The sequence below is a fragment of the Alosa alosa genome, chromosome 20 (genome assembly GCF_017589495.1).
Source record: "Alosa alosa isolate M-15738 ecotype Scorff River chromosome 20, AALO_Geno_1.1, whole genome shotgun sequence".
NCBI lineage: Eukaryota > Metazoa > Chordata > Actinopteri > Clupeiformes > Clupeidae > Alosa > Alosa alosa.
The window spans coordinates 28,425,160-28,451,899 of NC_063208.1; the positions used below are offsets into that span (position 1 = coordinate 28,425,160).

At 42.3% G+C, this 26,740-nt stretch overlaps 2 protein-coding genes across 2 annotated transcripts; one reads left to right on the forward strand and one right to left on the reverse strand.

The window, feature by feature from the left end:
* The first annotated feature begins 11,245 nt into the window (after window positions 1–11,245).
* Window positions 11,246–22,116, forward strand: wasf2 (WASP family member 2). Its single transcript, XM_048230098.1, has 10 exons — window positions 11,246–11,388; window positions 12,478–12,633; window positions 15,469–15,603; window positions 15,976–16,129; window positions 16,878–16,995; window positions 17,096–17,220; window positions 17,603–17,740; window positions 19,672–20,132; window positions 20,335–20,509; window positions 20,552–22,116. The coding sequence occupies exons 2-9, from the start codon at window positions 12,501–12,503 to the stop codon at window positions 20,490–20,492; spliced, it is 1,422 nt and encodes a 473-aa protein (XP_048086055.1). The 5' UTR covers window positions 11,246–11,388; window positions 12,478–12,500; the 3' UTR covers window positions 20,493–20,509; window positions 20,552–22,116.
* A 1,365-nt stretch (window positions 22,117–23,481) lies between these two features.
* Window positions 23,482–25,590, reverse strand: gpr3 (G protein-coupled receptor 3). The gene is made up of 2 exons (XM_048229906.1): window positions 25,392–25,590; window positions 23,482–24,836 (listed from the first exon to the last, which is right to left on the reverse strand). The coding sequence occupies exon 2, from the start codon at window positions 24,832–24,834 to the stop codon at window positions 23,869–23,871; it is 966 nt and encodes a 321-aa protein (XP_048085863.1). The 5' UTR covers window positions 24,835–24,836; window positions 25,392–25,590; the 3' UTR covers window positions 23,482–23,868.
* Between the last annotated feature and the right edge of the window lie 1,150 nt (window positions 25,591–26,740).

The following is a 26,740-nucleotide window of genomic DNA, read 5'->3' on the forward strand; positions in this document are numbered from 1 at the left end:
CTAAATCAGCTGAGTCTAATTAGTACAACTCCTTAGCCAGGTAGATTAGTTAATTAGTGAAATCACCTGTGTTAAGTGCACAGGTCAAACCAATATATGGTAGGACTTTTCCTTTCTGCTGGACTTGTACGCCTCGTCTAATAACTCTCTCACAGATATCAACGGTACATGATAAACTGTGGATTTGCCAGGGCCATGCTGTTTTGAAACTCCGCTGGTAGTGTGGTGGTTTAGGAGATGGGCTAGCATGCAGTAGTCTGAAAAGTTGTGGATTCAATTCTCGGCTTCCACCGTTGTGCCCTTGAGCAGCACTTAACCCTGAGTTGCTCCGGGGACAATGGCCCTTCTAATATAACCAGAGACTTTCTAATGAGGAGACACAGCACTCAAAATATCCAGGGGCCTCACTAGACCTTATTCACTGGGGCACGTGCCTTAGTAAAAGTCTCCAGTGCCCCAACTCTAGCGCTGCTCTCGCTGGAAATGGCATTCATGAGCGCATCTCCGTGTCTGCTTTAGTCATGACTCGAGCCTGTCACTTACCAGTCAATAAAAAAAAACATGGGGAAAAAGAAAGGGGCCATAATACCCAATCAGGAAATAGCACCTCTGTAGCTGGGTAAGATTGAACGCAACAACCAATGAAAATTGTTCACCTGATTCTTCCGAGTATTTCGTCCGCTGGAGCTCGTCATATCACTTTGAGCACAAAGTAAGTCGTCCCCTGTTTTAATGTTACAACAAATTCACAACTTGTTAGACAGAAAAAAATGACAAGTTGATCGCTGTTAGAGAATGTTGCCCACATAATTAGCATCTGTTTTTCAATGATTAGCGTCGTAGTCTACATTTAGCAACAGTTTACCAGCTTGTGCTCTCTCCCTCACACACAGACTCACACCATGCGTAGGCTGCATGCACACATGCGGACAATTAATAATGATTTATACGTATACTGGAGAGAGAGTCCTGTAAAAGTAGCCTATACTGTTTGTGAAGCTGTCCTACTGTAAAACTAAACATTGCCTGATAAACTGTTCAGAGATGGACATCAGACAATTCTTCCTGAACAGAGGCAGAGGGAAAGGAACAGTGAGGAGAGATGAGGAGGACGAGGGAGGTATGATAATTGTCCATATTAAAGGTAACATTTATGCTGGTAATAGCCAGTGCTGTGATTTGATCAATGGTTTAATGGTAAACTTAAATAAGTTTGCTGCATTTGTAAATGTAGCCTATAATAATCTACACAGAATCAGAGTACACAAAATCACTCTGATTCTGTGTAGATTATTAGGCTACATTTGCAAATTATCACCAAAAGTCAGTATGAAGGCTTTAGTAGGCTATTTAAGCTACAACAAACTGCAGTATTGCCAGGATGACTACAGGACCCTTGCCTGGGAGGGAAGTATATCTCAATTTTGACTAAAAATAAGCTAGTCTTGTGTATGAAAGCCTAATAAATTCATGCAGTGAGTATTCAGTAGGCCAACTTATGCCTATGTGTTTGGATGTTGCTGGACAGTGGCTGCTACAACAATTGAGGGAGAGAATGCTGGAGGAGGAGAAGAAGGAGGAGGAGGAGGAGAAGAGAGGGGAGAAAAAGCACAGGCTGGGCAGTCCAGTACCAGGCAGGAGAAGGAGGAGAGAGACAGGCAAGAAATGGAAATGGACATGATTGGGGCTAGACGTAAAGCCATTAATTCATATTGCGCGCACATTTAAATGTTTTTTTTTATATATATTGGGAGTTGGGGGCCTGTGCCCCAGCAAAGCTCTAGGTCTAGAATCGCCCCTGAAAATATCCTCCATAGAAATGCATGGGGTTAGTTTGTAACGCCAATATGGCAGTTGTCTACACCAGTGTTTTTCAACCTTTTTTGTGCCACGGCACACTTTTGACACTTAAAATGTCCCACGGCACACTAACATCCTGCGTGAAGAAAAAATAAACATACCATAGCCTAAAATTTCAAATAATACACAGATATGGCCTTATTATGGCTTCTATGCAAGACCTGCTCAATAAAACAAGCGCCCTCTGTTTCATTTGTAGGTGACTATATCCAATTTAATTGTTGTTATGAACTAGCCTGGCGAGCCAGACCCACATTAAAATGTAGGGTCTGGGCACTCACCGTTCGCAGTGCTCAGTCCGAGGGGCGGGATAATCAGTTGTCTTTCAAATTCCCTCTGCACACAATAGGGGACTTAATAGGATATTTGTTTTTTCAAGTAGCAGGGAATTCAAGCCAAACCGTTTGCAACTCTGCCATCAATCATTATGTTAAGCCCACCAAACGACTCTATACACGATTTCAATGTCCTGATTAAGTTTCGATTTCTGGAGCTCACAAGCCAAAGGAGAGTTGCTAGACTAGCCCTGGCAGCAAATGTAATTTGCTGCCGCTAGGGGCGCGTCTAGATTTCTAGGCTAGTTATGAACTGGATATGTGATGATTCTGTGAATACTGGATATGGGGCCCCCGTTGTACAATGCCTGCATACCACAAATAGTGCAATCATACAATCAATGAGAGCATGTGGTTATAAATTCTTTGATGCAACAGTTGCTTTTTTGGACCAGTGAGTGACATTTGGGTAATTTTCTGCGGCACACCTGATGATCTCTCACGGCACACTAGTGTGCCCCGGCACAGTGGTTGAAAAACACTGGTCTACACATATCCCACCCCTTCCGTTGCAAATCGTTGACATGTGAATACATTGAGCCAATCATGTGGTGTGTAGTGAATACATTGAGCCAATCATGCGGTGTGTTGTGAAGACATCGTGGCAATCATGTTCTGCCCAAATAGATGCCTGATAAGTGCCCAAAAAGCGTTGCAATATGGCCGCCGAGTGGAGGGACTTGCCTAAAAGGACTTTGATATAACTGACACATGTAAGTCACATAAGAGGGCACGAGGACAAAAAGCCCCACCTGTCTTTCATCATTTGGGGCAGGTTTATATTTTTTGACAACACTGCCTGCTGAGTAAACTACTTGCTTTCAGTGGCCCTGGACTCCCCAATCCCCAAAAGTGGTTAAAATGTCTTACATATAAAGACCAATTGAGGCATAAAAGAGGGTGTCTTAGGAAGGGAGACTCACTATACTGCCATTAGAAGTATTGCTATCGCTGCTACCACTGCATACTACCACTGCTGTGTATAACAGAGACACAGACTTGTCTAAGATGAAGGCCGTTATCACTGCCGCTGCTGTTTTCCATGTATGGAGCTCAGTCTCGGAGCACCCAGATTGAAGTTGAGAGAAAGTGGAATAGAACATTATGCCCAATATTCCAATATGTGGTTTAATGTTCTGCATTTCTCATTAGTGGGTCACTTTGATACTAAAAGTATGATTCTATGTAATGACTGTATGATATCTGTACTGTCCCTGTGTATATCTGTGTGTGACTGTGTTTAGAGATAAGCAGGAATATTATGACTTTGCAGTGTTTCACTGTTCTGCATGGCTGCGTCAGTAGCTATCTGCTCCGGATTGCCAGGTTGCCACTAATCAGAGTCTGATTCAGTGTAGTCCACGTGAGATGGGATGGCCAACGCCATCTCCCGTCAGCCTGGAAGGATACTTAAACCCTAACTATTTCCTTGTCTAGTTAGAGCAGCTGATGGATCTTTAGGTGAAGTCATGCTGTCTCTCCCTTGATGCGCATCATTGTAAATAAACTCTGTTCCTGATTTTTCATACTATTGGTCTGACTGGGTCTCTATTAAATCTATGGTATCAAAATTACCATCAAAGTCCAGAGGGAGATCCAGGATACTGGGGCCACCGCTGCTGCAGTTGCTACCCAGCTGGACGTCTCTGCTGAGCTCAATCGACTCAGGGCCACAGTGGAGAAGCTCGAAAATACGATGGTGGAGCTGAGAGTGACTGTAAGCTTCACTCAGGATGAACTGCAAAACACTAAAAATGTCTTGTTCAAAATGGAGGATGAAAATAATGAACAACAGGCAGAACTGGAAAAAGCAGCACAAGCGAAAGAGCTAGCACTGATGAAGACAAGGATGGACACCGGTGAAATTCAAGTGGTAAATCTAATGGAAGAAAACGCAACACAAGTGGCAGAGCTGACAGCAGTGAAGAATAGAATGGTAGCCACTGTGACTAAAAGTAGTGAACCTGGAGAAAGAGCTTACAGACAAACCCAAAGTGGCATTCTCAGCTGGTCTGACTAACTCAGGGTACATAGAGGCTGGGAATACTGACTTGAACTTGGTCTTCACTAAAACCATCTCAGGCATACAGCAGCACGACTGACTTCTTCACTTCTCCAGTCAAGGGAGTGTATACTTTAGATTCATGGATCATTTGGACACACTGGACGAATATCAATATGTCTAAGAATGGAGAGCAGGTCATTAATTTAGGGGAACAAGCTATAGGCTGTATGATAGTTCTAATAATTGCAGCATCTTCAGTAGTTTCCTGCTCCTCTGGGGAACACATTACTCAACATCACAAATCAAACAATAATGTATTTCATAATAATAAGGAAATAAAGCTATCTGAATCTGGTTGGCTTCCGTTCTCTTAGTTCTTTTCTCTCTTTTTACAAAGAAAGAAGCAAGTAGGCTACCAGTAAAGCTTTAAATTATCAATGAACGTCCTCCATAGTCACTGACCATTAGTTATCAGTTGCCTTTTGTCAGTGAATAGGGACTATAGAGGAATGGAGATGATATTGCGATTTATTATCTCAAACTTTACTCAAACAGTAGGCCTATACGTATTTAAGAATGAGTGTGTTGCCATGTTAAACTATATTAAAAGTCAGAGCCATACGGCTCTGTTAAAAGTGATGCAACTCCGCCATCTAGCGGCAGGCCGATTCAAAGTGACAGTGGGATTTGCGTTGCATTCCCCCAGACTGGAGATAAAGAGATAATGGGTGAGTCACACAATTTGGGAGGTCTGGGATGAAGGATGTTTTCTTATAATTCGAAGTACATATGTCTACCTTTAAATATGCTTAAAATACAGGGGTCATAAGTATTGGCACCCCTACTGTATGTTAAATTCCCATAGAGGCAGGCAGATTTTTATTTTTAAAGGCCAGTTATTTCATGGATCCAGGATACTATGCATCCTGACACAGTTCCCTTGGCCATTGGAATAAAAATAGCCCCACATCATCACATACCCTTCACAATACCAAGAGATTGGCATGGTTTTATTTTTATGCTCATTGAGCTCAATACAAAGCAAACCAGCTAGGCTAACTGAAATAAAACCATGCCAATCTCTAGGTATGATGAAGGGTATGTGATGATGTGGGGCTACTTTAATTACAAAGGCCAAGAGAACTTTAGTTGATCTTTCCTTCATTTTACACTGTCCTATATAATGCAAATGTCTATTCAATCTTCTGACAGCTTATTAAAAATGTGTTCAGTGTGTGTTAATCTTATGGTGTAATGCTAGCCTAGGCCCGTATATAACACCGAACACTACGTTAAAGCACTTCCAAGCACTTCCATAGCACTAAGGAGAAGACGTTGCTGTGCTGTCCACAGCTGTCCGGTGTCCGGTGCTCATCGCGATCGCAAAGCCGTGCGTGCATGCATGCGTGCGTGCGTACGTGCGGGCTGGCACGCACGATCTCTTATAAAGCCAAGTGCCTGGCTGTTTGTAACTGTTTGCTTTTCTGTTTGGTGTGCTGTTTACTGAGGGCATTCATATTAAATAATCATTGCAACAGCCAGAGAAATAAAAATCATTTTACAAAATATTAGGCAACAGCCAGACTCTTATAATGTTAAAACACTGCATTGTCCAGGTGTGGCCGTGTGCCAGTAGCTCGCCGGTTCGAATCCGGCAAGGAGCCGTGTCCGCCGCTGTCACCCGTTAATTTTACGCCACGCTGTCCGGTGGTCATCGCGATCGCAAGTCCGTGCGTGCGTGCGATTTCTTACGAAGCCAAGTGCCTATTTGTAACTCTTTGCTTTCTGTTTGGTTTGCTGTTTACTGAAGGCATTCATAATAATCATTGACATCAATTGCAACAGCCAGAGAATTAAAACAAAAATCAGGTGTCCGGTGCTCATTTTGCGGGCTGGCACGCACGATATGAGTGCCTGGCTGTTTGTAACTGTTTGCTTTCTGTTTGGTTTGCTGTTTACTGAGGCATTCATACTAATCATTGATATCAATTGCAACAGCCAGAGAAATTAAAAAACACTTTTACGAAATATGACCTAGGCTACACGCAATAGCCAGCGTCACGAGACTCTAATAATGTACATAACACCACGTTAAGCAGCGCTTCTGTAGCACTAACGAGAAGACGTCGCTGTGCAGAGCACATGAAGTATTCGTGTAGGTAGTGGTAGTGTAGCGGTTAAGGAACTGGGCTAGCGTGCAGTAGCCTGAAAGTTGTCGGTTCAATTTCCGGCTTCAACCGTTGTGCCCTTGAGCAAGGCACTTTAGCCCAAGTTGCTCCGGGGACAATGTAATCCCTTGTAATATAGTTGACATATGTAAGTCGCTTTGGCTAAAAATGCGTCAGCCAAATGTAATGTAAAGAATTGTGCCAGTAGCATCCCTGGTACGAATCTGGCTTGATGCCTTGTAGTACTGTACGCTGTGGTTGGAAAATAGGCTCCTGCTAGATTTTCATGTAAAAATGTATTTTTTTGCATATTTTGCTAAATATAGAGTCCAAGGAACAATTTTTTTTTTTTTTTTTTACGAACCATCTTTAGTGTTTTATCTGTATGTTTTAAAATAAGCGATTATATCTAGTCTGAAAAGTGATTTTCACATTTTCTTCTAATTTTTTGACAATTAATTCCACTTTTTGCACACAAAACCAGCAGATAATGTAGAAAGGTTGTTGGTTCTAAAACAATATCCATAGTTTTCACATTTTGAGTGTCTGAAAAGTGTAAAAACACCTCCTCCCTTGTTGCCTATGTCAAAAACGATTTCTTAATCTTTGCTTTTCTTGATGCTTTTCTTGACCTACCATGTCATTCTATTGTCTACCTTAAGAGAAAATTGTCTTTGAAATAATCTATAATAGTACAGGCAACACAGTACACCACAAGGTGTCATAGGCATGAGTAGTTAAGTAGCAGTAGGCAAAATTAACAAACAAAAGAGTATAAGGTACAAACAGATAAACCATGGATATAAGTTACAAACAAACAGACAGACAAACCAAGGATGGCCCTCTCACAGCCTGAACTCATACAAAAAACAAATAACAAGGGAAAACATTGGTCAGACACTAAACCATGTGCATTTGCTCTCTTTAATCTGGTACGCCCTCCAAATGAGCCTGGGACAGTTGGTCAAGGCTAAAGTTAACACCATCTTGGTCATTGTGATGCTAAGCACTAGTCCTGGTGTGGACTAAGGCTACCCTCAACGGGTCTCCAACTGCAGGGTTACTGAGGCCTGGCTCCCTCCCGATACCCCCATGAGGCTGTGGAACAGCCAGTGCTGGTGGGCTGGATGAATCTTCACAGGTGGGAACAGGTTTAAGCTCGGAGCGATGCAGAAATCTAGACACACCCTAGCGGCAGCAAATTACATTTGCTGCCAGGGCTAGTCTAGCAACTCTCCATTGGCTTGTGAGCTCGAAAAATTAAACTTCTATCAGGCCAATCAAATCGTGTATAGAGTCGTTAGGCAGGCTTAACATAATGATTGATGGCAGAGTTGCAACGGTTTGGCTTGAATTCCCTGCTACTTGTAAACAAATAAGATGGATGTTGCTGTTGGCGAACAGTGTGACACGAGTTAAGCTTTTATTAAGTTGGCAGAAGTTTGAACTAGCCAACTAGCTTCGCGGGTGGAAAACGCATGGGACTCATAGTGCTGTCCTATTTATTGCGTGCAGTGAGAATTTGAAAGACAACCGATTATCCCACCCCTCGGACTGAGCACTGCGAACGGTGAGTGCCCAGACCCTACATTTTAATGTGGGTCTGGCTCGTCAGGCTAAGCTTATAGCTTACAGTGGGCAAAACAGCGATCACAATAACTATTTTGGAAAAACAGTGATAACACTAACAGGATAACTGATGATGAAAGACAAGTGTAATTGTGAGTTAGCCTATTTTCAAAAAGGAATAAATAGCTGGTGTTTATTTTTTGTTGTTTCAGATTGACCATGGAGATGACTGAGGCATGAAGACAGCCTGAATATCGATGGGAACAGTGGAATTAACACCTAGACTATTTAAACTTTGTCTGGGATTGCACTTCTACAGCCAGGTTGTTGATAAAAAATAATAAGACACTTATGTGTAAAGTGTATTGTGTTTGTAGCCTAGCTTATGTTTATTAGTTGAGCTGTTGGGAAAACGTTACGAACTTTAGCCTGGGTGAACCTATAACGAACCTGTTAGCAAATGTCTAACAAACAGATTTTTCAGGATAATTAATTACCAATCACATTTCACATAAAGCCGGCTGATATCTGGTAAACGGGTCCGTACCACACACAATACCCGGACCCGTATTGCATATGATAAGCAGATCTGGAACACGGCAGTAACACAGAGTATCATACGGAACTGGGCCAGTCTTAGCCCTTATTGGCACCAGATCCGTCAAACGGATCCAGACCAATTTTGGACCGATGTGCGTTTGGATAAAGATCAGGTCCATTATGCAGATCCGTGCCGGACGTTGTGGTAGGTGTGGCCCAGTTCCGTCCCAGTGTATTTTTGCTGGGATATTACAAGGGTGGGGCCCAGTTCCGTCCCAGTGTATTTAAGAAAAAGACTAGAGTGCCAGGTGGTAATATGGGTACGGTGTCAGGACCACCATGCCTATGATATGCTGCAGCCTCTTCTAAGAGTCTCCTAGCACTAGCAAGTCAGGTACTCTTGATGTTGCACCACCCAATCAGTCAGTGGACCGTCCCTGTGGTCACCTCCAATATTTCCAAGTAGGTGGTCGACTGGTAACTGTGGCTTTTGACCGAACATCAGCTTGTATGGGGAGTGCTGTGTGGACTGGTACATGGTGGTATTATAGGTGAACAGGACCTGAGGGAGCAACTGGGGCCATTTGCGCTTCTTTTCAGGGGGTAAGGTCTTGAGCAAGTCATGAAGTGTCCTGTTGAAATGTTCACATTGACCGTTCCCCTCTGGATGATAAGTGGTGGTTCTACTCTTTGTTATGCTGTAGATGTCAAACAGGTAGGTGCTTCAACAGCTTCCCCTCAAAGCTGCTCCCCTGATCAGAGTGGATTCTCCTTTGGCACGCCATACACATAGAACCATCTATCAGTTAGAATCTTAGCTACGGTGGAAGCTCTCTGATCAGGGCTGGGAAAGGCCTGGGTCAACTTTGAGAAAACATTGACTACCAGAACATTCTCTTGTCCTGTGCTAGCCCAATCCAAGAAAGTAAAGTCAATGGAGATTATCTACAAAGGCTTAGTGGCTAACAGATTTCTCAAGAAAGTTCTGGCTTGGGTTGTCTTGCTTTAGCAACCACACAGTGCTCACACTCAGAACACCACTTTTGCACCTCATGCCACATCTGGGGCCAGTAGCACCTCTGGCATATCAAATCTGTGGTCCTGTCCACCCCCAGATGGCCATTGTTGTTGTGTAGGCTAGTGAGCACTTTGATTTGCAACACCTTGGGCAGTAAAAGTTGCAGCACTGGATCCCTGGAGGAGCCTGGATCGCTCGGTACAAGGTCCCATCCACTTCCTGTATCTGGGACCACTGCTTTATCAGCTGCTGGACTTCCCTTGGTTCACTCCACTTGTCTTAACAGGTAGGTGGTCGTCGCCAAAACCACTTGGCCGCAAGCCCCGGCTAGCTATTGGTCGCCGTAACCCATCCTTCTCCTGTCACAGAACTGCCCCCAATCCTGCATGGCTTGCATCCGTCTCTAAGATAAAGGGACGACTGAAATCGGCATAACCTAGGACTGGCGCTTAAACAAGCCGTTCTTTTAAGACTCTGAATCCAGAAAGAGTTCTGAAGGCAAACCTGAACCTGACTACATTCAATGTTAACTATCCAATATTCAGATGTTTTTTTTTTTGCAATTGAAGTGTATGCAAATTAGTGCATAATTAATAAGATATTGTTAAATTACATCCATAAACATATATTTTCAGAAAACTTGTAATGCAAAAAAAATATTGTCTCTGCATAAATAACCAACTAGTAAAGTTTCATAAGAATATCAAGGAGTTAAATTTTTTACCCTATTCACCCGTTCTATGTTGCCTATGGAGGCCAGTTTTAGGCTGTTTAGGCTAGTTTAATGCTAATTACCAGGTTTAAAACTAAAAAATAATCTAAGTAAATACCCTCTTTACCAGTGTTTTCTCACATTTGACCCCCAAGTGATAGTAGTCTTAATTATGCATTATATAAATGATGTCATGTAAGTGTGAAAATGGATCGTGAACATTTGAAGACAAAAAAATCTTGTTCCTTAGACTCTATACTAGCAAAATATGCACAAGACACCGTACTAGTGGCTGCCGCGGTCACGCGGTCTGCCGTTATATTATGCTACACTGACCGGTGGTCAGTGAGATCCCGAGTGCAGACGGGCACGCAAACTCTTAAGAAGCCAAGTGTTTGTAACTGTTTGCTTTCTGTCTGTTGTGCTTTTTACTCAGGGCATTCATATTAATCATTGATATCAATTGCAACAGCCAGAGAAATAAAAATCAATTTTACGAAAAGGAGAACCTTGACCAACACGCAATAGCCAGCGTCATGAGACTCTAATAATGTATTCTACTTATAGTATAAGTATAGTATATATAGAATGGTCTCTGCATTTATCCCGTGAATCAGTGAAACACACTCAGCACACAGTGAACACACAGTGAGGAAGCACACACTAATCCCTGCGCAGTGAGCTGCCTGCAACAATAGCGGCGCTCGGGGAGCAGTGAGGGGTTGCTCAAGGGCACTTCAGCCGTGTCGACTGGTCGGGGTTCGAACCGGCAAGCAATATTGGAATGTGAAGGAAGACAGGCCTAAACTATAACTATTTCGGATATGTCCATGCAGGCCAGACATCTAGGGATGTGATAACATGCTCACCCCCGCCCCCCCGCATACAGATGAACAGATGTTTTCAACCCATTGGGTGGAGTTACGCCATTTACGTACAAAATGTCATTTCCACGCTCTCGTCGTAAATGACTGGTGCGATGTCCAATAGCGTGCACGAATTGAGAAACTTTGGCCAATTAGATGAAGACCTGAAGTTTTCTGTGTTCCACGACGTGTTGTTAGTTCCGCAAATCTCAAGTAGACTAACAAGCAGGGCCCACCTTAAAGAAGCACAAAACTTCTAATGCAATCCTCGATCTGAAACCGTCAAGTGTGAACGCTTTCGTCTTTTTACTTTTGGTAAGACATAACCGTCCTTGTTTAGTTATTTCATACCGAACGTTTGCTTTAGCTTTAGAACGTGTGAAATTGCACTTTTTGTCGTGGATAGTCAGAGCTGCTGTTAAGCTATCGTTGGGATACTTCCTGCTTTTTGGCATTCAGGCCTGGTACAAACGTTTGTCTTGTTCTTATTTTGTGTTATCGTTTATTTCCTTGGTTTGTTCTGCCTATAATGTAAGTTACCCCACAATCATACTGTTGAGGAACAGCCTAGGCTTCCCATTCTTAAATTAAAAAATGCATGTTCATTGCTTTGACTAGCCTACTTTGTCTATGTTAGTGAGTTATCAGGCGAAATAATGCCAGTCATATAACTCATTCAGCAGTGCGGTTTTGTTGGCCTAATAGCCTACACTAACGTTATGTTTTGACTGAAACGATGAATAGCCTACCTATATCGTTAATTTCAAATAATGTAATTTGAACGATGTAAAGGAACTTCCCGAAGAAACAGTCAGCTCCTTCTGCCGACTGAAAGGTGTACTGCAGGGCCAACTGTGTTGCCCATGTATCTGTTCGAAAAATACATAGTTAATAGGCCTACTGGTTCATTTTCGTTTGTGGGTTTTGATGTGTGATAATTCGGATACAAATGCAATGCAAATACTAAAGTATTCGCCTAGTATTAGGCAAGCATTTTTTGTTAACATGACATGTATTGGAACCTATCCTGTAGGCTATTGTTTGAATTTTTTGGTTTGTTAAATATAGGCTATGTTAAATGTTTCATGAGTTAGATTCTTCAAAATGGCCTACATTTACCTTCGTGGCTGATTGTGCACTATTGGCATTGTCATCATGATAACCAATTTCATGAAAGAGTCACTTGGAATGCTTCTCATTTTGTATAGGAAATCCTTCAGGACAAGGAAAAGTTTTGCTTTGAATTAGCCTGGTAAACCAAATTCTTTCACAAAGTGAATATAGGCTGTATTTTAAAACTCTAGTACTTTAAACGGTATATATTTCAGTCACAGAATAAAGTCCTTTACATTTCATGGCTTGTCACTGATAGTGGGTTTATATATTGTGTTTTCTGTCTTCCAGGGTGACCATTCCCACTCACCAACATGCCACTGGTGACACGGAACATTGAGCCCAGGCACCTATGCCGCCAGTCATTGCCCAACACCATCAAAAGTGAACTTGAGTGTGTGACTAACATCACTCTTGCCAACATCATTCGTCAGCTGGGCTCTCTGAGTGAGTGGGTCTGTGTACACAAATCCGTGTTAGCGGCTGAAGTTCTGTCTTTGTGTTATCCAAGCAGGCTAGGCCCTTAAGAAAGAGAACTGTAGGAATCGTGTAGTATTTTGGGACAAGGTAATAGGAATACTATAGATATCATAGGAATGTTTTGGTATTTTGGGACACACTATAAAAGTACTATAGGACTGTACTATAGGAACACTATAGAATTATATTATAGAGGTATTACAGAAAATCATATAAGTATTTTACACTATTTTAGTATTGCTATGGTTCTATTTTGTAAGGGGGTGGCACACCAATAATAGGCGGCAATATAATTATTTTGAATTCGTTCTTGTATATTACTTTGGGAACCTCAACTTTTAAAGCTGTTAAATGCCTGTTAAATCATTTATTTCAGACTCCAGTCTAGTGTAGCAGTCTTTTCAGAGAATTCAAATTCACATGTATAGAGTGGAAGGAAAGTTGAAATTCTTAAGTGTATATGATGGGAAGTGCGTAAAGGAAAGTAGGACATACAGTTTTGCTGATAAGTTTACATGCCCCAGCAGAATTTGTTAGATATTGGTCAGTTTTTAGAAAATATGACTGATCATGAAGAAAACCTTTCTTTTATTTAGGGATAGTGGTCAGGTGATGCCATTTATTATCACATAATTTTGTGTACCCTTTTTAAATAATAATAACTGAAATCACCTGATCAAAACTTTGCATAGCCCTGAATGTTTGGTGAGAGAATACATAAAAGTTAACACACCAGGTTTAATAGGCTATTAAGGGTGAATTTCCACACCTTTGACATGTTTGATTGTAATTAGTGCCTGTGTATAAATAGTCAATGAGTTTCATAGCTCTTGTGAGACCTCTGCACATTTTCACCCAGGGCTGCTAATGCCAAAAAACAGTATGTTTATAATATACCAAACAGGACCCAAACAGCACCATGTAAATAAAAACAGAATGCTATGATTTGCAGAACATGTAAACCCTATATGTAATTGAGAATAGTACAAAGGCAACATATCAATTGTTGAAACACAGAAATGTCATTGATGCCATTGAATCCATCAGCACAGCTCAAAAAAGCCGGGACCGGAGCATGTTTACCACTGTGTTACTTCACTTCTTCTTTCAACTGCAGACTGTAAATATTCAGAAACTGAGGAGACCATTTGCTGGAGTTTTGATAATGAAATGTCCCACTCTTGCCCAATATAGGATTTTAGCTGCTCAACAGTATGGAGTCTTTTTAATCATGTGTTTCTTACTACAAGCCTTTGCAAACATTATGGAATCACCAATCTTAGAGGATGTTCATCCAGCTGTTTATTTGTTAGAAAGAAGATAAATCACAGATGTGCCTCAAAGTAAATATCTTTCTGTAACAGTTGAACATTCTGGCTTTGTGGAACATTGTAGTAATTGATGGGAATTTATTGTTAACATCATGTAGATGAAAAAAATATGGAATCACTCGATCCTGAGGAAAACATTATGCAATCATAAACCTAAAACATAATTAATTAGTACTTTGTTGCACCTCTTCTAGCTTGTATGACCGCTTGTATTCTCTGAAGCATAGACTTCACTAATGTCGAACAGTATTTTTCATCAATCAAGTTTCAACTTTGTCAAACAGCAGTTGACAAATCAGCTGTAGAGGATGGTGCCTTCTCTTCAGTTGGACCATGCAACGAAACTTGGCATGCATTCGGAGGGTGTCATAATGATCCTACACTTTCAATTTCGTGCAGTTTTGACCATGTCAGCCAGAGATATTATGATGAAAACACCTAATTTTTTGCTTTTTAATTTTTAACTAGGTGCCGCTATACATGAAATAAGTGGTAATGGGATGGGTTGACATGCCCCCTTAAGACCAACATACAAAAAAAAAGGTGGACCTCCTAGGCCCTCACGGTTCTCGAGATATTCACAGAAAACTGTCTCCAGCCACCTACAGGCCAGTTGGTGTATAGTAACATAAATTAATTTATTGTGTGGCCCCCCATGAACGGAATTCCACCTAAACTTGGCGTGCATTCAGAGGGTGTCATAATGATCCTACACTTCCAATTTCGTGCAGTTTTGACTATGTTAGGTCACAGATACCTGCGATTACAACACCTCATTTTTACTTTTTTGTGTTTAACTAGGTAGCGCTATACATGAAATGAGTGGTTATGGAATGGGTTGACATGGCCCCTTGAGATCAACATACAAAAAAAGAATGGTCCTCCTAAACCTTACGGTTCTCGAGATATTCACAGAAAACTGTGTCTGCCATACCCTCCTTTCAGGGGTGCAGTCCAGCTGGGGGGGGGGGGCTACAGATCAAAACGAAAAACGATGGTTCCATGCTATCCATATGGGGTTACATGCCCACCAAGTTTCGTCTACACCGGTCTTTCAGTGTCCCAGGAATCCTTGACGGAAATTTGGACATGCGAAAAGAAAAAAAAAAAAATCTGACTAAACCTATATGACCGCCGCTTCGCTGCGCGGCTGTCATAATAAATTGTCAGAATGAAGGCCAGAAGGCCAGCTAAATGAACATCTTCCAAAAGTGGTATTTCCATGTTTTTGCCAGGGGTTGTATGATACACCCAATGTGACAGGTCTGGACTGTAGTCAGGTTATTTTAAAGTGAAAGTTTAAAATGTAATGATATTTAGCGCGAATATTTAACTTTTGATGAGAACTTTAGGAATTGTAAATAAGGTATACGATTGTATGTTTTGTAGTCGTTTGACATACATTTTTGTGTGTATCTTTTTGACTGGACATAGGAATAACTTTTTGTGTGTGTATATATGTGTGTTGTAGGTAAATATGCTGAGGATGTGTTTGGAGAGTTGTTTGTCCAAGCCAGCACATTTGCAGAGCGAGTGAGTACACTTGGGGAGAGAGTGGACCGTCTGCAGGTTAAAGTCACACAGCTGGATCCCAAAGAGGAGGAGGGTAAGGGGAGAAGTCAAGTCAATATATATATATATATATATATATATATATATATATATATATATATATATAGATAGATAGATAGATATATAGATAGATAGATAGATAGATAGATAGATAATTTATAATTATATACAAAATATCTAAGTTTATTTATATAGCGCATTTTATACATAGAGGTCATTCAATGTGCTTACATAAACACAAACAGAGAAAACAGAAGGCATACCTCTGTTTTGGCTGCAAGACAGAAATGTAGCCCAACTTTAAACCAACTGTCCTGTCACCTGTTTTCATCTCTCTTCTACTCCTCTTCTCCGTTAGCGCTGCTCTTTGTCACCATTTGTCATGCTCATCCCCTGTCTCCTCCAGTCTCCCTGCAGGCCATTACCACGCGCAAGGCCTTCCGCTCCAGCCTGACCCAGGATCAGCAGCTCTTCATCCGCCCCTCCTTGCCCGTACCTGTGCAGGATACCTATTTGGTCTGCGATGAGCCGCCACCTCTCAACAACCTCAGCGTCTACAGGTAAACAGTCACATGTGCATGTCCACATAATCCACACAGGTAAACAACCACTGTCAAACGTGACTTCTGGACTTAGTCGTATAATCCATATAACACACACCTGGCTCTCCCTCTAAAAGCCTGTGATAAAAACATCTTTCATCATCTCTTACAGTATTCTCTCCTGAATCATCAGCATCACTATCTTGAGCTCCGCCTTTACAAGGCAGCAGAGATTTCATATGTAGTTTGACACACTAGTTAACACACAATTTTTCTCCCCCACATTTAATTCAAATTGGGTGGATCATATGTAGGCTGGATTTGTAATACTAGCCCTAAATTCTAGGTATATAGACAAAATGTCATGTCTCGTCACATGCTGTGTGAAATTGTGGACTATCAGTGTTTCCAAAATGCAAGGAAGCCAGTCAACAAGCCCATATTGTCAGTCACAGGTGAAGTACTCAAATTGCTCCGACCCATATTTCAACTGTGTTTACACTGCACAATCACTGTACTCAGTCTGCTGTCATGCAGATGCATTTTGTGCAAATCAGTTTCTTTTTGTTAATCTTAATGTCTAACACAATGATAAATGCAAACATTAAGACAGACCATCAAGGCCTGCAAAGTGAACATAGTTTACCAGTCTTTCTATTTCCATGGTTGCCTCCAGGTGGATACTGTATGTTGATGGATAAGTTTTTCTTAACGTCTCTCCTTTCTGACTCTCGCTCATTTCCCTTCTTTTATTTCCTGTTCTCAGGGATGATGGCAAAGAGGCTCTGAAGTTCTACACCGATCCCTCCTACTTCTTTGACCTCTGGAAAGAAAAGATGCTGCAGGACACCAAAGACATCATGAAAGAGAAACGCAAGCATAGGGTGAGATGACCATACATGCAGTTGAGCACAGACCATGTGCGATGTCAAGAGGAGGCTTTCATTCTGTTTTGTCTGGATTTGTGTTTGTATGTGAGAGCAGAAGGAGAAGAAGGATAATCCCAACCGCAGGAATCAAAACCCACGGAAGATTAAGACCCGCAAGGATGAGTGGGAACGCCTCAAAATGGGGCAGGAGTTTGTCACGCCCAAAAGTGGTGATTCGAGGTTTGTGGGTGTTACTTGTGTGTGTCACAATGTCAAAGCTTTCATACAGCCTCAATGGTATCAGTGGGAGGGCGGGACCATCATAAGGGATCTACATTATGGTTGGAGTGACCTAAGCTTTCCATGTTCTTATGCTATTATCAACATTTGTTGAAAAACAGCTATGGACTTATGAACTATTATTGATTCCCATATTTATTCTAGTTTTTATGAGCGCAACAATGATACTTTTTAAATGATTGCAGTGCAATGATAATGTTATGACTTTCTCAAGTCCAATAGGAAATAGCTTGTCACAGCTAACTTTAGAATAGTATATGTCCACAATGTCACAAGGTGTGTGTGTGTGTGTGTGTGTGTGTGTGTGTGTGTGTGCCCACAGAAACTCCTCTGAGGGTCTGAATGGCAGTGCTGGCTCTGATGATGGATTCAGTGGGGAGATGGACTCCACTGGGTATGACCCGGGCTCCCCCTTTCCTCCGCCAGCTCCTGATGATTTGCCTCCTCCACCACCCGACATGTGAGTCCCTTGCCATTGACCAGAAAATGCTTTAGCCCTGTGGTGCCGTAGGACGCACAGTGCGTCAACATTTACACACCCATTCATCTCTGTTTTTCATCTCTGAGTTGCTCACAGAATACTCATCGTATGGATAACGAATGCATATCACATGAAACCATATGACTTCAGCTTTCCAATCGATACTAGCTTGTTGCTGTGAAAGAGTTGCACGAGCAAAATTAACTTGAAATCACATGAAATATTTATATTTACTGCATATATCTCTGCGGCCATCTCCACACCCATTCTTTACAAACTCTTCACTCAAAACATAACAAACTGTACAGTATATCAAAATAAACAGCCGCTGAATTTTACCTTACCGAATTCAAAGGTATAAAGCATTCTTCTGTACTACTGTGGGGAGTGAAAATTATGGAACATTATCAGACCTGCCAACCTGTACGCATTTTGCCTAGCAACCAAGCATTTTCACATCAAAGTATGCCGCTACGATTTTTTACTTCAAACTACGCAAAGCGAGCAGACATCCAACTTCTCCAGAAAGCTCCTTCAGCATGTGAATTAGAATCTCCCGCAAATCTATTTCATGCGAGGATGAGATACAGAGAGAATGACAGGCAAAGCATAGTGGCCTCTCTTTATGTTATTTTTTCTTTATCCAACGGTGGGTTAAATGAAAGACTTGATGAGGTGAGTTTGCGTCCCCCCAGCTGCCGTTTTGCGAAACTAAAAATATTCCACTAAGTACAATTGTAAATTTACTTAGGCCTTATAGTTTGATGTTGTCTTGGAAAGTTATTACTTGTTTACCACTTGTTTCAGCTGATGGTTAAAGTTTTCATGACTAAAAGGCATTAATTAAATAGAGCACGGACCTTTCCAAGGCAAAATGCAGCCATTAACAACGAGTCTGAAAGTGGACTTAGGCTAAATATTTTGAGCTGCTCATTGATAAGTGTTCAATTTGTTTTTTCTTTGGAGCAGATCCTTCTTCTTGATTATTAGCGTGAAAACAAGCGAGAACAAATAAGGGGCTTCCAGACTGAAATCACACACCTATCACTGTAGTTGGGATAATGTAGGCCTAATCATTGCAGCCTCACAGATGGCAGAATGACACCTCGATCTGAAAGAAACTGAGTGCATGTGCAAGTGAAATTGTTTTAAAGCAATCAGTAATTTGCATTAGTCAGCAGGTAATAATTGAACATTTAAAAACAAAGAATGTAGGCTATTGTGAGTAAAGGGATGGACTGCACACTGACAACAGCAGATGTTGTATATGTTGGCATAACATGGGTGATAGATGTATTTCTTTACAAAATAAATCTTTAATAATAATGGCTTGAAAAGAGGTAAAAATACCAGACATGATTGAATAGAGGCCACATATGGACAACATATCCACATCTGTCCCTATCAACAAAAGTGTTTTTCATAGGTCAGGATTATGCTCTAAAACAGATTGTCAACATTATAGAGCTACTGTAAAATATTCAGTTTGCATTAAATTAAATTAAATTAAATTAAATTAAATTAAATTAATTAAAGATGGGTCACTATCGAAAATGTGTCTTGCGAGTATGGCTATGTCTGTTTTTGGCTGCCTGCATGAAGGCCGATGTGAGCAATTTTTTTTCTTGGCTCGAGGTTCTTCAAGGTTGGCAGGTCTGCATTATGTGATTGGGTCAAAATCCCAAAATCTATGTTGTAATTTTGCAGTCACTGTTAGTTAATTTCATTCTAATAGCCTAATTCTCCAAATGTGCACCATTTTGTCAAAATAATTCAGTCAGGTGACACTAAAACAGGTCGACGTTCGTTATCGTTCCAAAATGACTGTACTGATAATGGTTTTGTATCACATGTATGCTGACATTTGGGTCAGTTGATGATAGGATTGACCATACATTGTTCCCACTCAGGTACTCTGATCCTGGAGGTCAGCCTCAGAAGCGCAGCAGCCTTTTAAGTCCAGCCCACCCACCTCCAGCTCCTCCAATGGCGTCCTCTCCTACTTTGCAATCTAACATAGCCCCACCCCCAGCCCCACCTCCTCCTCCACCGAGTGGCATGATCCCACCCCCTCCACCACCTGGCTGGGATTCCACCCCAACTTCTACTCCCAATGGCACCTCTCCTCCTGCTCCCCCACCTCCCCCCACACTTGCAGGGATTGCACCACCACCGCCTCCTCCAGCTGCTGGAGGTCCACCACCTCCTCCTCCCCCTCCTCCCCCACCTGGTCCTCCCCCTCCCCCCTCTGCTGGACCTCCTCCCCCTGCTCCAATTTCCTCTGGAGCCCCCAACGCAGCTCCACCAAAAGCTCAGCCTGCTCCTGCTGGTGATGCAACACGCAGTGATCTCCTGTCGGCTATACGTCAAGGTAACACATGGATGTTTATTAAATGCGCATGGCTCATTTTGGATGTTTCAGTTTCGCATCGTATCAATTCTTGCCCTTAATTTGCCAGATAGCATGTTGTTACAGTGTATCTTGGAACTTTGGAAATCATTTCATGAATACTGTGCACTTGTTCTCTTTCTCTCTGTGTTAACGTGTGCTTGCACGTGTGCTCATGTTTTAGGCTTCAACCTCCGTAAGGTGGAGGAGCAGCGGGAACAAGAGAAGAGGGACACTGTGGGCAATGATGTGGCTGCCATCTTGTCCCGCCGAATTGCTGTAGAGTGTAGTGACTCTGAGGATGACTCCTCTGAGTTTGACGATGATGATTGGTCTGACTGAGACTGATCATCTATCTCTGTGTGTGTGTGTGTGTGTGTGTGTGTGTGTGTGTGTGTGTGTGTGTGTGTGTGTGTGTATGTATGTATGCGTGTGTGTGTGTGTGTGTGTGTGTGCGCACATGATCTCACTCACACTACCTGTTTTATCATTAGAGTTCACCTTCAAGAGTAACCAGCAGCATTGTATTGACAGGATGCTTCTGTGTGTATGTGTGTTTGTGCTGACTTGCTTGTATGTTAGCTCCATTAAAAACCGGGCCAGTGATTCCTTCCTGCACCATTTAAACCAAATAGGTGAATCTAATAGAACCTCCCCATCCTTAGAGAGGCAGCATAGTCCAAATAGGTGAATCTAATAGAACCTCCCCATCCCTACACAGAGGCAACATAGTCCAAGTCATCCAAATAATAAAGCAGGCTAAATGGTCAAATATTTGGAAAGGAAAGATCCACAGCAAGAAAACTGATGGAACCCTGGTTCTCATCTTGAGTATTGTTGTTATGCATGTATTGATACTATCATCCATAGGGTGATGGGATTTCTTTATATCCCTGCAACCTAGATGTATCTTGTATAACTATGGCGAGATGTCTGTTCAGGCATCAGCTGATAGACAGTACAAAACGTCAGGTGACAACACATTGTTCCCCTAATATACTGTATATTTTTCAGCGACTGCCTAAGGTCTCTTAATTTACATTAATTATAGATGCAACTCCCTTATACTGACAGTATTGCAGTATCAGCTGTCTGATTATTTTCCTTCTCACAGAGTGCCACTTATCACTTTTCCATAAAACAGGTTGTTATAGCTCTCTTTCACAAATCTGCAATAGGCAGTCTAATTGATTTTATAGTGTCTTGACATATGGGGGATAAGACTTAAGTGTAAGACACTTGCATACAGCCATTTCTGTTGGTTTTAGACCAGATTTCTGCAGACTGACTGTTGAGCAGATAATGCCTATTTGCAGACAAGTATTCTATTTTAAACTGTGTGGGAGTCATGGAATAGATGTATGTGTGTGAAAGAGATGGTGTGTGTGTGTATGTCTGTGTTTGAGTAAGTTGAGCATGTTTGGTTGTTTGGGGATATAGCTCTTACTGACTTTATGAAGTTTATGACTTCATAATTGTTGCTTTGATGCACACACATATACACACTCACACACACAGAGAGAGACACTTTCTCAGACACACAGATCCTGTGTGAATCACTTTATTGACATATTTTCTAGAAAGAATCAAAAGATTTAAAATAACTTTTTTTATCTATTCTTTTATTTTGTACAAAATGCTTTAGCCTTTGTCATGTGTGTAGCTCTGGCCTGCATTATTCCCCTTGTCCCCAGTGTTGCAGCATGGGATTGTGTTTTCAAATGTTTCACTGGCTCTGTTTGTGACAGAGTCGCCAAGTGGGGACCAATCCAAAGATACATTCGAAAGTGCCTTGTAATGTACTGAGTGCCTTAACTTTCAAAGCCAAAGCTTAATGTCAGCCCCTTTGTTCTGCCAAGTCTGTAATCAGACAACCAGTAAAAATATATATTTCACATCTAACATTTGCATATTTGTTGAGACTTTCTACATGATCAGTTGAAAAAAATAAACCAAATTAATGTTTTCCCTTTTGCCTGTGTGCTTCATTATCTCTGGCTTCTTTGAACTTTTAAACATTATGTGCATGGCATATTGCTTGAAATAATTTAAAAGTGCCATGTGTAATGTCTGCCAAAAATCAATTCATTCTCCACATTCTATAAAAGATGGGGGCAGTATACCTCCAGAAAGTGAGTTGGTCTACCCTAGACTAACAACCGAGACGTGTATTGCAGTTTGGCTGGCGGTTATGTTGCCCGCATACCGCCTCCCATGGCAGAAACTGGTATTATGACACTTGTCGGTCTGTGGCTAGTAATTTAGCATGCTAATTCAGGTTGATATCTCTGCAGCACTATACCTTGTCATTTTTTTAATGACATCATCGTCCTTATTTCTTCTCATTCTTTTGATGCGTGTAGCTAATTTTTTGGATATTTTTACCTCAATTCTTACACATGGCACCTTTTAAGGCCAGAGGGATCAGCACTAAATGTTTTTTTTCTTTATCACCTACAAACATGGTTATTCTCTTTGTGATCTAGGGTAACTTTGAGCTCAATACCCAATCAGATCACACTTCACTCTGCTGAGGCACTGTGCTAATTGGCTGAGGTTGTGTAGGGCTTTGTCCAAGCCACTGGGCCCTATCATGCACCCAGCGCAAAGTGGTGAGTCATATTCATATCGTACCCCCATTCAGTGATGAATTTTTCGCCTTTTATTAAACCTTGCGCCCAGGGGTGTGGCAATTAACAACATGAAGTGTGGCCTGGCACAAAAGTCCCTTAGCAACCAGTCCCAAACAACTTAAGATTTTTATTCAGTTATTCGAACATTATTAGGGTAAGGCTATACTCTGCTAGTCACGCACAGGTTTTAGTAAAGCAAGTAGCCTACTAGTGGAATAGTGCAAGCAGATTCCTTCAGATGTGTTGTCTCAAAATACCAACAGGCTGTTTGATGTTGTGCTGATGGCTCTTAAAGGGAATGACAGATGTGATTCTCATTGGTTTAAAGGATGTTACACCCAAAACACATCCATGACTGCTTATGAAACATAAGAACAACCCTTTTTGGGCCAGCATTTGATCGCAAAATCGCACCATTAAATTAAAGAATGTGGACTGGACACGCCTTAAATGTCTAAACTTTGCGCCTCTGACCAGACATTTCAGATCGCCAAGATAGGGCCCACTGTTTACCATTCACATGGACAGGGCTTTTTTTCAGTGCAAACACTGAATGCTGGAGGACTGTGAGAAACAATTTGCTGAATTTGATTAAAACTTTGTAGTAACTTTGACTGATTATGCAGTATTGGATGCATACACAGTAGGCCATTTCATTTCATCTAGCAACCTTTATGAATACATTTTTGAGACTTTGCTTGTTTAAAAAACAGATGCTTTATTTTTTTGTAATAAAATAGCAAAATAAATAGACAAATGAATTACATTCATGCTGACAAACTTCAATGTTCTCTTATAAACCATTAAAGCTAAGACAGCTGCACAGACTCATCAGGTATACTAGCACCATTTCAGTAGTTATACTACTCATCAGTTTCAGCAGTGTCGTTCTCAGTTAACATCAGTCTGTCTTATATAAAGTGCAGGAGATAATGAGGCACAGGTCCGATGGGCTAAGCTCTGTCCAGCTCTCTCTACCTCTTCTTTAGGGGCAGGTGTTGGCAGCAGCCTTTGGCAGTGAAGTGTTCATGAGATCCATCAGTTTCCCAGTTCTAGAAGATCATGTAGTGTGAGACGTCACTGTGTCAGACGTCACTGGGTGTGTGTGTGTGTTGCAGATGTGTGTGGGAACAGCCAAAAGCCTTGAGCAGGATTTTGCGGATGTGCGTGTTGCGGTAGGCGTAGATGAGCGGGTTGATCAGTAAGTGTGTTGCTACAGGTACTAGTGTTGCATAGGTGTAGTGACCTGGCGCTGAGCCATCGCCTAGGAGACCGTAGAGGGTGAAGGGCAACCAGCAGCTGGCGAAGGTGGCAAAGCCGAGCGCCAGGGTGTGCGTGCGGCAGCGGCTGGGAGTGTGTGCGTGCGGGAGAGTGTGGCGCTGCAGGGCGATCATCCGGGCATGGCGTCGCACCACCTGGCAGATGTGCGCGTTCAGCTGCAGCATCACCGCCAGGATCAAGAGGAAGCCGCCGCAGAGGACGCTCAGGTGAATCCGCGTCAGGGGATGCACCACGCTGCACGCGTTGAAGTGCGTGGACGAGAGGGAGTCCAGCGCGCAGCTCACACCCAGCAGTGGCAAGGCCCCTTGCAGTGCCGCCAGAAACCACGCGAGGGCGAGCGCGGCACGTGTGTGTGTGCGGTGTGTGTGAGAGCCGTACGTCAGCGCGCAGCGTAGTGACAGGAAACGGTCCAGGGTGATGCCCAGCTGAGAGCACACACTCGCACTGAGGGCACCCACACACACACACACACTGGCTAGTGAGAGCACTTCCGAATACACAGTTATGCGTGACAGGAAGCGAAGAACGAGACCCACCCCAGCCAGAGAGTCTGCCCACGCAAGTGAGCCGATGAGAAGGAACATGGGTGCTCGCAGCAGATGGGAGGATAAAATGGTTGCCACAACAATTCCATTTTCACAGCAGATCAGGATGCCAGACAGACATTCAGCGTAGTCCCACAGGGTCACAGGAGTGAAAACCTCTGAGTGTGAGTTCAAGGACGGAGGGTATTGCTGCAACCATGCCAGGCCTGAGTCATTCACGTCCATTTCTGTCAGAGAAAGATGCAGAATGATTCATATTTGAGCCTATCACTCATAACACAGGTGTTAAATGACTGATTTTGCTTGATAAAGTGCTGTCCACGTATTAATTTTTATGACAGTTCTCCTGTCATCCTTTTAGTATGCAAGACTACCTGTTAAAACTATCCCTGAAAGCCTTTTGCACTGATGGGAGGGGGTAGAGCAGACATATTACACAACACCCATCACCTTCGCCTACTGCCTGACAACTATATCTTTCGTGACTGAAAATATTATGGCACTAGACTTCACTAGGTAGTGGTAAAGCAGCATTTGTGTAAGAATTTCTCTGAGTTTACCATTAAAAGGGAAATTAAAGCGCAAACAGCCTACTACCTCAGTCACTGTCAATGTTCGATTTGATACGTGAAGAACAGTCAGCCAACTACAATGCGTGGGAACGTTAAGCAATGTCCCCTGCCTGAAACATCTGCATGAGACGAAATTGTCTGAATGTCTGGTACAAAGACTTGATCATTCACACAATAGCATACAATGAACACTGTGAGATAAACACTTACCGCAAGCTTCTCGGGGAACAATCCGTCCTAACGAAAACGTTTGGCAGGTGCAGGAGGAGCTTTCTTCTCAGCAGAGATTTTGGCATACAGTAGGCTATCTACCAGGGATTATTTTTTTGGAAAAATACTTGGGTGTTGTATCATCGTTTTTGTCCCCACGGTAAGGTCCTGGCACGTCGGCTTCCAATGCTTTGGCCAGAATGTGTCTGGCTTCAAGTAAGGTGGGCGATAGAATAGACCCGATTCCAGAAGACCTTTAACCAATCAGAAGCCTTTCTCTGGCTGAATGGTATTGTGTCATTTCATTCATAAAATCCGCATCTTCAAAGCTCCTCCCATTGCAGTGAGGTGAGCAGTGGGCCAATTTCGGTAAGCAACTAGAAACACATGCGGTCTTTCCCGCTTCCCTCACGCTAAATGTGAGTCACCGCTCTCCTTGGTGCTGAAGTTGACTGTCATTCAGACTTAGGCTAGGCTACGTTGCTTAGAGAAATTAGCCTTATTCCGAAACATTACATTTAGTTCAGCTCTTTTAATGGATGGGGGAGAAAGACATCTATTTCACACTCGTGTAACAGATAACAGATTAACTATTTTTCATAGGCAATCTGAATAAACTGTCAGAGGGGAATATAGCCTACTCCTGCAATAAATGTATCGGTGAGGATTGAATCTTTTATGATATGGTCATGGCTAAATTGTTATGTTAGGCTACAATCATAGCCTATGCAGCATTTTTTTAAATGCGTCTCTATTTCACCATCAAGCAAGGCTACTAAGACTGGAACAGTCTACCTAAACAATATATGCAGGACTTCTCAGAATGAAATACGTCGCACAATTCGACATATCTTGCATTTCTGAGATAGCCTGCGCCCCTAAACCATCATGCCTGCACTGAAGGATTCCCGTTCTTCGAGGGATGCTCAGAAAGGTGGCTACGTGGGGTGTCCGACAGTGGGCGAGATCGTTAAGGCAAGCCGGATGGAATTCCTCCTAGCCCAGACCATATAAGGAATGACGGTTCCGATGAGCCTGTTTTCCCTGCAGTCTTCATGACAACAGATAGGCTGTGGTCTCTTTAGACTTGAGCGAGTTAGTTGACGCAGAGCGGTTAGTAGGCTAATCAAACATCGTTACGTAGGCTTTAGAGTAGCAGGTTGTGTGTGTCAGCAGATGTTTTTTGAAAGAATAGTGTCGGGTGACGCGTCCATACCTTTGTCGTGTCCATACCCACGTTTCTTAGCCTACATTGCATTTTAGCCTAGACTACAACCACGCTCTTCGATGATATAACAGCACGTGTGTTAAAATGCGATGATAGCATGGTTGTAATGGGAAATAATGAG

Coding starts and splice junctions, on each gene's coding strand:
- wasf2 (XM_048230098.1), top strand. CDS start 12,501: ATGCCACTGGTGACACGGAACATTGAGCCCAGGCACCTATGCCGCCAG. Junction 12,634..15,468: donor TCGTCAGCTGGGCTCTCTGA/GTGAGTGGGTCT, acceptor TGTGTGTTGTAG/GTAAATATGCTGAGGATGTG. Junction 20,133..20,334: donor CCTGTCGGCTATACGTCAAG/GTAACACATGGA, acceptor CTCATGTTTTAG/GCTTCAACCTCCGTAAGGTG.
- gpr3 (XM_048229906.1), bottom strand. CDS start 24,834: ATGGACGTGAATGACTCAGGCCTGGCATGGTTGCAGCAATACCCTCCG.